At 43.5% G+C, this 11,463-nt stretch overlaps 1 protein-coding gene across 2 annotated transcripts in view; it reads left to right on the top strand.

The window, feature by feature from the left end:
• The window catches only part of syne3 (spectrin repeat containing, nuclear envelope family member 3), a 65,406-nt gene continuing 53,943 nt past the window's right edge, over positions 1–11,463 (top strand). Inside the window, exons 1-3 of one of the 2 annotated variants that reach the window (XM_071471445.1) lie at positions 1–149; positions 1,961–2,118; positions 11,103–11,275. In XM_071471445.1, coding sequence (XP_071327546.1) covers positions 1,975–2,118; positions 11,103–11,275 — 317 coding nt within the window. In that variant the 5' untranslated portion in view covers positions 1–149; positions 1,961–1,974. The remainder of the gene's footprint in view (positions 150–1,960; positions 2,119–11,102; positions 11,276–11,463) is intronic. The other variant, XM_071471444.1, reaches the window with a different exon arrangement.

The raw sequence follows: 11,463 nt of genomic DNA, 5'->3' as shown, positions 1-11,463 counted from the left end.
TCCTTGAAGGCAGCATGACAGAAGCTGTGTGTTGACTCCAGCCCCCGGCGGCCTCGGCTCCACTTCCTGCCTGCCATAACTTTACTGTACACAACACAGCAGGACGGCGTTGACACCAGCGGGTCATCTCACCTGATGAATACAAAGCTGTGAGTGTTTTACTGTTCTTAAACGGAACTTGACCAATAAATCTGCACCGTTGTTTAGCTTAGCTCACTGATAATAGGCCTACCTCCACCTACTAACACGGATAACTCCCTGTTGGCTCCCATGCACCCACCAGCTCTACATTAGATTACTGTGCTATAATGAGCTGCGCAGATCTACTATTTACCCATATGGGTTACGTTACCGTAAACCTGTTCGGTGCTAACGTTCAGTCCTCACTTCTAAACTAGTCTAGCTGGTAGTTAGTTAACACCAGACTGAACTTACACCTCTTAGTTAGACTGTGTAAATATGTACAAGCGTCCTTGAATTAAAAACGAGCAGGGTAACCACAGTTAGCACGGTAAGCTAACAAAACACTGAACATGACCGCTGTCAGGGGGACGTGCGAGTGAAACGGATGAAGCTTAACGTTAAAACCAGTTTACTGGGCGAGCTGTCAAACCGGGGAGGGAGGGGCTTCCCTGTCTGCACACGGACTGCAGCGGCTAACCACAAACATGTGAGTCTGTTGGGAGTCTGTTAGAGATAAAGTGGAGTAGAAATAAAGAGGTGTAATGACAGAAATGGAAACATTAGCTGCAAGAGCAAGTTAGCTGTTGAGCTAATTTGCAGTGCGCATTGTCTGCTGCACATAAACATGGCAGTATACTTACGTATATATATATATATATATATATATATATATAAATCATTTTAGTGCCATATGTCCAAGTCCTGATTGTCCATTTAGAATTTAATAATTATAAAAAATTCTAGAAATCTAACTATGGAAACATTAGAAAAAGAAATTTGCTAAAGGGGAAAAACTACAGTCAAGCTCTATCTACTCTACCTGAATGCTAGCATACCATTTTTTTTTAAACCTTTTGAAATGTAAAGATGTTTTTGTCATCTTTCACTCAGGAGTTCTAAATATTTACATGTTTTAAGAGTGTGAGGCATATCGAGCAGACACTGGGTAGAAGGAATGTTGTGTTGGGGAGAAATGAGTCATTCAGGAAAATGGCCCGTGCCATCTGCGTTTTATTTCCCCTCTCAGATATAATGTGGTGCCTCTTTGTGCTCCTGCAGAGCCAGGGCTCCTCCCTCCATACGTTCCATTGCAGACTCTTGAAGATCTCTCAGTTGTTTTTGCTCAAGATTTTTGCTCCCGGCTGTGTCTTCTGGGAGTACATTCAGTTTCTGCACAATGCAGCGCTGGCCTTAATGCAATGGACAGAATTTTGCCAATACCATGTTCTTGTTAATACACATGTATGAAATAGAAAAAAACCCCAAACAAATAAATAGAAATGGAAAAAAAATGTCTTGTCACAGGGTCCATATCTAGGAATTATGAACAGTTCAGAAGCAAAGATAAAAGGAAAGCCTCAAAAATACCAAAATTTCTTTGCGGCAGTATTTAATTTTTCCCTCCTTACTTTTTCTATAATACATCTCTTGTCCTTGTTCAAATATGTAAAGAAGTACAAAAAGCTATTCAATATGGCATGTGCGGAGAGCTGGGGACAAACAAGAGACAGATTCTTTGAAAGAAGGTCAAAATAAAAGCCAAGATATCCTGACTTTTAGGTCCCTGATAGGGCCAAGTTCCGAAAACACAGGTTCCTACATTTCCCATGATGCAATTAATATCATCTTTTTGTGAGACCACGCCTACCTATTAAATGCCCATGTCATTTAAAACGTCATGCTCCAGTTTGGAACATTGGCTTTCTTTTAGAAAATAGTTCCTGTGTACCAGGAAGTGTCAGCTGATGTAGAGTCTGACCTCTGCTCGTCTCCTCAGGCCTGGGACCGATCATGACACAGCAGGAGCAGCAGGAATTTACAGAGAGCCTGGAAGCGGCCCTCTCCTGGATGGCCCGCATCCAGGAGAGGCTGAAAGCCAATGACAACACCCAGGGGCCCCGTGATGCCCTGGAGGCCCGACTCAGGGAGACAGAGGTGAGTTACTTCACTGACCGTTTGACCCTTCATCTCTGACCCCCTGCTACTATGTTAGTCCTCATACATTAGACTCCAGACTGACAACAGCTGCAGGTTTAGGTCTTGGAGCAGGGTCCAGTATCTGTGGATCCTCTTTCAATGACATTCTAGTAGATACACAAACAAAGAAACCACACAGTGACACATCAAAAACATGATGTGCTCAGTCATTAGACATTTGAATAAACACAAATAAACACCTCAGTGCTCAGACAGTTCCTTCAGAAACCAAGTAATTGAAGATCTGTAGTGTGATATTTTAAATAATTATTAGATTATTCTTTTTTATTTGAAATCAATTATAACTAAGTGAATACATTTTAGTAATTTAAAGTATTACAGTTTCTTGGATATAGACTGTACAGTGTTTCCTGTAGGACGGAGTTGAAACAGTGGAGGTGAAACACTGTGGTGGGAGGTTTGTGTGTATCTGCTGCACCAGAAGGGCTCACGAGGTCTAAGTAGATACATTACATTTGTGCACAGTAATGAGCATTAGGAATGTCTGTCTGGCTCACACATGAGGTTTTATTGAACATAATAAAAGTTTAATCAACATTTATTGAACAGAAAATGTATTTGCTAACAGCAAGGTAGCTGTCATTCTTTCTTTCATTTCTCAATTGTCCATTTTTTCCAGCATTAACCTGCATCACCACACTGATTTGCCAAAGGTAGACTGTCAGGAGAGGCAAACCAGGCAAATGCTTGGGGCCCTAAGGGCAAAGGGGCCCCCAGTGGCCCCTCATATTGGGAGATTTATTTATTTCAACTATATACCCCCTTAAACCTCTGATAAAGACACTATACAGTCCACTGCCGACTGTGGGGCCCCTGATGACTTGTACTGTAGCTAGCATCAATGAACTGCCTGCATGTGAGGCATTCAGGGAACATCTGTAAATTGAAGTGTCTACGGATAGTCTGCATTTTACTTGTTACAGGACGTCTATAAATTGTATGTCTGCCAATAGTCTGAATGTGGGAGGGGTTTTTGATGGGCTTCTTTGCCTGGGGCCCCCCAGAGTCTAGGATCGCCACTGCACGGTAGTGCAGTGTTAATTTACTTAAATGTAATGACATTTCCATTTCCAGGAAGAAATAAATTACATTTATGATGTTTCTTTAAGGGAATCCAATCTAAATAACATGTCATGTAAATATCTCTGTGAAGGAATCTGTCAGTTGTCTTTAAGATTGACAGCTTTCGCGCATCCTGGTGACCCTCGCACACAGTAAGGCCACGAATATAACACAATCAGTGCAAGTGGAATACCTGCTATTGTTGTATCAAGATCTTCCAAATGCTGTTTATTTTTGTGTTTTCTTGTGTATTCCTATGAAATGAGTGTGTTTGCCAGGGCTTCAACGTCCCATAGATAGAAGATGTGTTTGGGACAAACAGAGATCAAACAAACAGCAGTTTGTTTCCCCACATTTGTTTATTGGATTTTCTTCAACACAAAAATTGCATTACAAGTTGCATTGTTGTGTCAAATATAATATTGAAAGTAACAGGGCATGTCTATAAAGTGCAGTGCAAACACAGAAACACTGTTAAAGCAAAAGACATAAATGATTTCAGATTAAAACAAAATTAAACTAAACACAAAATGTACACGTTGTAGTCATGTAGTCAAGTAATCGTTACATATAAATACAAAATTCACAAGATAGAAGAAAAACTGACATTGGTTGAAGCATTTGATTAAAGCTGTTACTCTGAAATAGGCACAAACATCAACCTTTCAGCATGTGTAAAGACAGTGAGTAGCAGGAGCTTGGTATCATCGGTCACATGTCGGGTCAATGTCATTATAAATCTTAGAAAACCTGACTTCAGTGAAGTGTGTATGGTGAAGGACTTTGCATCGGGTCAGACAACAGAATGACATCCCACAACTCCTCTCAAACCTCCTCCCCCAGATCTTCCTCTCACTGAGTCTTTATATTATATAAAGAGGCTGGATTCCCTGTGTGAATAACATATAAACGTGATATCAAACCCTTTGTGGAGGGGAAGGGGGTTCAAAGGCGAGGGCTCCAAGAAGGCGGCTTCTTAGCTGTAGAGACAGGGAGACGGGTCAGAAGTGAGGGAGGGATTCAATTCCATTCAATTCAGTTTGTAAAGTGCCAAATCATAACAGTCATTATGTCAAAGCACTTAATACAATCAGGTCAAGACCTGACAATATAATAGAGAGAGATCTGCAGTCCCACCATGAGCAGACGAAAAACTCCCTTTAACAAGAAGAAATCCTCCAACAGAACAAGTGTCAGGGATGGGGGGGGGGGGGTTCTGCTTCGACCAGCTGGTTGGTAATAATAATAATAATGATAATAATATAGATACCTGCAGATAAAGGGCAGAGAGAGAAGACACAAAGTTAATGACATGCACTAGTATGATGAGCGAGAGAGGGAGAGAAGAGAAAAGAAGAGCTCATGCATCATGGGAGTTCTTCCAGCAGTCTGGGTCTATAGCTGGATAACTAATGGATGGTTCAGGGCTCACCTGAGCCAGCTCAAACTATACAGTCCCTGACAAAATTCTTGTCACTTATCCATTTTGTAGAAACAACAGCTTATAACCTGACTTTTAATTAATCCATTGGTTTTAGAAATGGCTCATATGAAAGCTAAAACCCTCGCAAATTATATTTAATATACTAAAATAAATTTGCTTCACTGAAGAAAGATTGATCATTTAATGAACACTGAAAGGTCAGATTTTGGCAAGACAAAAGTTTTGTCGCCTACAGAGAGTCATGTGAAAATTGAACAAATAATTTACTTCAAATACAAAAATATGTTGCATAACATCATTGAATTAAGTAGTGGTGCTGTGAGATCCATATTTAATATCTTGTATGACTTCCATGAGCTTGAAGGACTGCATCCATGCAGTTCGACAATGATTCATACAATTTATTGATGAAGTCATCAGGAATAGCAAAGAAGGCAGTCTTACATGCCTCCCAGAGTTCATCAAGATTCTTTGGTTTCGTCTTCCATGCTTCCTCTTTCATTCTACCCCAGACATGCTCAATGATGTTCATGTCTGGTGACTGGGCTGGCCAGTCCTGGAGCACCTTGATCTTCTTCGCCTTGAGGAACTTTGATGTAGAGATGGAAGTATGCGATGGAGCACCATCCTGCTGCAAAATTTGACCCCTTTTATGGTTGGGAATGTAAGAGGTAGCTAATAGTTCTTGATATTTTAGGCTGTTGATATTGCCTTCCACCCTGCAAATCTCGCGCACACCCCCGTACTGGATGTAACCCCAGACCATGATTGTTCCGCCACCAAACTTAACTGTTTTCTGGGTGAATCTCGGATCTGTTGGGGCACAGGTAGGAGCAATTTGGTTATTGGCTTATCATATTAATGATTATCAGTGATAATCACCAATATATATATATAAATGTTTACTACAAGTAGTAACCTCGGGGCACCACCCTGTCACCAGGGACCAATGACCAAATTGATGGCTCAGAATGCAGTCTCAGAAGGTTGGTTGAAGGGTAAATTCGAGCACTGACTGTTGTGAATCCAGCTGTTATCACAAATATAGTCACAATAATCACAGACAACGACTAGTTAAATTATAACAGGATTTATTAATAAGAGTAATAATTATTCAACATAACATCACTTAATATTAAACCAATTATAATTCAACTATAACTAACACAAACATTGGTTACTAACTAGATGATTACAGGCAAAACACATATGTACAACCGTGTGTGTGTGTGTGTGTGTGTGTGAGAGAGGATGTGACGAGGTCACGTGAGTGACGTGTCAGTAGGAACCAAGATGGCGGCAGAGTGAGGTACTCGCTAGAGCCAAGATGGCGGCTGGCCGCAGAGCGTGAGTGGCGTGAACACGAGAACAAGGGGAGGGGCCTTGAGCCTCACGTGTATGACGCGATCACACTCTAGGGCCTGAATGTGAGAGAGATGTAGATGAGGTGATTGGGAGGAAAGAGGGAGAATAGAGGTGAGAGAGGAAAGAGTCCACAAGAGATCGTCACCACAGTTAATAATCACCACAACATCACTACACAATAACGGAGCCAGAGAACCGAGCTCGTCTGGTCGGATATTGGTCCTTTAACTAGTGATATTTGGCTTATTAAGCTGATCACAGTGAACGATCTAAACAACAGGATCTGCAGCACTTATAAGTCAATAGCAACAATACAACAGCTACACTAACTGTGTCTCTGCCCAGACATCAGCCTCTTACTGTGAGCTGCTCCGGTCCTCCGGAGTCAGAACAGAAAGTCTCTGGGTCTCCACAGCTCAGTCCTCGGCTGGAGCTCGGTCCTCGGCCGGGAGCTCGGCGGGTCGTGTCTCGCTCTCCTGGCGGTGACAGTGATGAGTTCCTCGGCGGCCGCGGGAAGATCACAGGTGAGGGACGGTGAACTTTGTTTGTCTTTAACAAAGTCGGCGCTCGTCCTCACAGGACGTGAAATCAGCTGACTGCACAGCGATCTACGTCGGGTCCGAGAAGAAGAGAAACACAGCATCTGTGCGCTCGGCCTGCGGGTTGGAGACTGTGACCTGGGCTTGAAGAAGTTCTGGAAAAGGTCAGATGTTGGCAGATTGCTCCCTTTCAGCAGCCGAGTCGCGGAGAGAGCTGGAGTAGCTCTCTACTGTACCTGGTGCACGGGAATGAAGCGCAGGAGGAGGGTCGCAGCGCAGCTTTTATTACCTGAGTGACGTCACCGGGGATCCCTGCTGGGAATGCCTGGCCTCAGCCAATGCCGTTGCGGAGTTTTCTTTCAAACTCCAATTTTACACCTAGGTGTGAATTGTGGGGGTGGTTTTGGCCCATAGCCTGGAGGGAAATGTAGTCCACTCCTTTGTTCTCCCCACGAGGCATGGCTCGAGTCAGGCCTCAGGAGAAGCACGCGGGCCTCTCTATTGTTCCCTTCAGGATGCATGGTTTGACACTCAGGCCTTGGAGTGGCTTGTAGGCCTCTCCATTGTTCTTCTCAGAACTCATGGCTTGCGATCCCAACAGATCCATGCGGGCTCCAGTAGGTCTCCTGCAATATTTGCAGCGGCTGTGATGTAATTCAATCGAAGATTCATCTGAGAAATCCACCTTCTGCCACTTTTCCAGCATCCATCCTTTTAGCAGGCTGTGGGCCTTGGCAAATGCCACACGTTTTTTTAATTGCCTTTTGTTTAGTGCTGGTTTCTGGGCACTGATTCGACCATGGAGGCCATTTCGAGACATAATTCTACAAACTGTTCTGGTTGACACGGGGACTTGAGGTGACCAGGCCTGGTGGAGCTCTGCTGCAGTGGAAAAGGGGCTGGCCTTGGATTTTCAAGCCAACAAACGGTCCTCCCGAGCAGTTGTCTTGCGGGGTCTGCCGGACCTGGGCTTGTCAAAAACATCTCCAGTCTCTTCATATCTTTTTCTTATTCTTTGTACTTGACGCTGAAACACATTGAAGCTGTGAGCCAGCTCAGCAGTGGATCTGGTCTTCAGCCTCTTGATAATCAATGCTTTGGTCTCAGGGTGAATCTTAGGCATGTTGTCAGAGGTCAAGTTGCAGTTGATGTGAAGGTGTGCTGGGGTTCTTTTTATACACACCCACTAATTGATTGATCAATTATTGATCACAGGTGAGGCTGTAATCTAGGATTGGGTGCATCATATGACAAGACAACAAGACTTTTGTCTTTGCAAAAACTAACTCAGTGGGCTTTTCCAAGCTGTGAACGTTAGAATGCTTTTCAGCAGTTTCGTTTGGCACCAAAACATTATTTCAAAAGCTGTTGGGATTGAAATTAGCCATTTCTTGTAAAAAAAATTGATTAGACATATATTTGAGGGGCACTTAAGGTCAACTTGTACCCAAGCGACAAGACTTTTGTCAGAGACTGTAAGCTTTATCAAAGAGGACAGTTTAAGGTCTGATCTTAAATGTAGAGAAAGTCTCTCCCCCCAAAGCCAGACTGGGAGCTGGTTGGTTCCACAGGATAATAAACATGATTTGATTAGATCAGATGTTAATTAAAGGTGAATCGTCCCAGAACTGTCTAGAATCAAATAATCATCAACTAAGAAAAGTCAATGGTTTGGATGAAGAAACTGTTGAAGTTAGCTCAGAGAGATCTACAGGAGAGAAGGAGTCCAAACACAGAGCAGGTGTTACAGTTGATGCTAAGGTTACTGCACTGTTCAATACACCTGCATGTCGGGGGAAGGAGGTGATGAATTTTATTTTCTAATAGTCACAGCTGTATTTGTAAAGAAGCTCATAAAGTCATTACTACTGATGGTTAAATGAATAGATGGCTCAATAGAGCTGTGACTATCCGTCAGCCTGGCTACACAGCTGAAAAGGAACCTGAGGTTGTTCTTATTTTCCTCTATTAATGATGAATAATAGAAGGATTTTTTTTATATGATCAAACTATCTGTCCAGGCTGGGTTGGAATTCCTCTAGGTTGAATTGTACCACAGTGCTAGCCTTCTCTGATTCAGAGAGGCAACAGTGCTGAGTGTTGTATGCAGTGCAGCTGCAGCACTGTCACCAAGATCATGAACCTGTGTGGGAGTTAAGCTGAGATAGCTGTCCTTCATTATATTGACACATGGCTGTGGAGTTGTAAGCACACGTGTGTCCACCCTGGTCATTTCTGCCTGACACATCCCTGACAGTGCCATCACGCGAGCTGTAGGTTTATCATCTGTGAGTCACCTGTCACTGATGATTCGCTCCTTTAATCCCACGAGGTAGTGGAGCAACAGTAGGGATGTTTCCCCACTGGCTCCTGCAGCCAGACCTAGGGTCCTTGCCTTCCCCATGCATGCCTCCATGATTTTTCTCTGGCTTATGCAGGACCAGGTCATGGTACCAACCACACTGACCCTGTGTCAATTCTGCCTTGCAGCCAGAAGGGATGTGCTGTAAGCTCAGTTTCTGGGAGTCACAGAGTTGGCAGGTCTCCTCTGAGCTATACCAGTGGTATAGGTTCCATGGACTCTACGTCGCCCCACTGAGGAACCTCAACCTCACTTGGGGCATCCTCCACATATCTGCCCACATAACAACCTTGTTGATCAGAGCCTTCTAGGTTCACCAGCTCTCTTGCTGCTTTTGGCTCACAGCTCTGATTTCATAGTTCTCTTCCTCCATCTTCACACCTTCAGAGAACACCACATTTTTGGTGTTGTTCCCCCATCCAAAGCCCTTCCTGCGTGCAGCAACCCAACGATCTCCTGGTGTTTCAATTAACTGATGGCCTCATTGGAAGATTCTGGGTGTTTCTGTCAAACAGTGCTGTGTCGGAAAGACATCGAGGAAGGCTCAGTCATTTACATATGTTGTCTTTGGCTTTTGAGTCCATTTTCATAGCTTTTAGCAACTTAAGGGGCCACATCAGACAGTGGTATAAGGCGTACTGGTAATAGTAAACCTAGATTTTCCCTGGTAGGAAGGTTTGGTCGATCTTGCTCAAGCCATCCAAGAGCTGGGATGTGACAGAGGCTGCCATGTGCTTTTTGGCAAGTCGGCCATGTAAAGCCCTCCAAGACTTCACACAGGTTGGCCTGCTGAAAGTGTAATTTTCTCACCATTGACTTGAGAAGGAGATGTTGTCATTCCTGACCCCTTTCTGGACTTGGGGACTTAGCTGGTTTAGCTTCTCAGGCCTTTTCAGGAAGATTGCATGAAAACTAGGGTTGAAACAGTTGGTTATTTTCCCAGGTTAGATAGAGAGAGATTGTCAGACACTACAGCATCCTCTCAAATATCCTCCCATTACAATACTTTCCTCAGCTTTATTTGCTGTCTAGTTCAAGGCTTTTTCCAGATACATTCTTGAAAGTTTCTTATCATTCCCTAAGAGTCCAGATCTCGTGGCAGGCCAGAGGTAAACTGTTCAAGGTAGTACAGGGGGTTACTGTCGAACATGGCAGTCTCCCTTGCATGTAGTAGAGCCAATTCCTGCTGTGAAATAAGTTCAGCATTGTCACTTTGTCTTAAAATTACCACGTTCCTGTCGTCATGAGTAATGTGATTTATAGTTTGATTGTTCAAACTGCTGCTGTGTCTCAAATCAGTAGTGTGTGAATTTCAACAAGGTAGAGTCGTCCCAAGCCAAACACTGCTCATGAGCACTCACTGTAAATGATGACCGCGATTGTTGCCCACCTGCCGGCTGCTTCACTCACTTGACATCCAAGTAAACCTTTTACTGTCCTGTGTGTGCCTTCTGTGTCATACCACATGGAAAGTAATTTCCCATTGGCACTGCCGACGTGTCCTCCATCCCTGGCCGTAGTTTTTACAAGTTTGTTTGTTGGTAATCCCTTCCCTTCCACTGCATAGCCAAGATGGCGACCGTTGGGGGTGAAAGGTGTTCATTGTTTAACACTCAGTCTTTTTGACCGTTTAGATTGAACCATCCACGTACTTGTGCACTGCATGTTGATGTACTTGTCAATGTGAACACACTAATGCACTCAAAATAACGTCAGTGTGGATGTATTCAAATTGAGACAGGCCCAGACTTAACCCAACAGAACACAGAGATGTCAGTTCACAGACACTTCCCATCCACTCTGATGGAGCTTTAGAACATCTTCCAGGAAGAAAGGAATAAACTAAATAAGCTAAATAATTCTGTGCAAATCCAGAGACTTAGCCAATAAGACTTGGAACTGTAATTGTTGCCCAAGGGGTTTCTACACACCAAAAAAACCTGTTTTGACTTTGTTATTGTGTGTTATTGAATGTAGATTGATGCAAAAATGCAAAATAAAATCAATCTCCTTTTGGGTAAATCGGGTCATTGGTGCAGCAAACAGGAGAGTATAAAGTATCTGTCAACGTGTTTATTCTCATCTGTCAAAGATGCAACTATAGGTACAGTTTTATGGACCGAAATGATAAATATTGCTCCCTGTGCAGAAAATCCATCAGTCGGAGCATGAAGGACGTGTGAAAATGGACATGGTGCTGGTGGCAGCCGAGAACCTCCTGCAGAGCGGAGACGAGGAGCTGCGGAACCACACCCACGCTAAGCTCAAAGACCTGAAGAGCCTGTGGGAGGAGACCTGCACCTACATCATCCACTGTCACAGGTGCTGCTCCGCTCAGTCACTTAGACCACTTCAGGTGTACTGTTGTGAGTTGTAGGTGTTTGACACCTGATGGCAGCTTTGATCCACAGTTCAGCCTCGAATGCTGTGTTTTGAAAAGCCACATGAAGCATCATCAATGTCAAATTAATGTAAAAGCTGTATGTTTCAGTGACAGTGTTTACCTCTGA

Source organism: Trachinotus anak, unplaced genomic scaffold (assembly GCF_046630095.1).
Source record: "Trachinotus anak isolate AG129_WGS33_773 ecotype Australia unplaced genomic scaffold, CSIRO_AGI_Tana_v1 ptg000033l, whole genome shotgun sequence".
In the NCBI taxonomy this organism is placed as follows: Eukaryota; Metazoa; Chordata; class Actinopteri; order Carangiformes; family Carangidae; genus Trachinotus; species Trachinotus anak.
The sequence above is the reverse complement of the archived record's forward strand: the minus strand, read 5'-3'. Positions and strand labels throughout refer to the sequence as shown.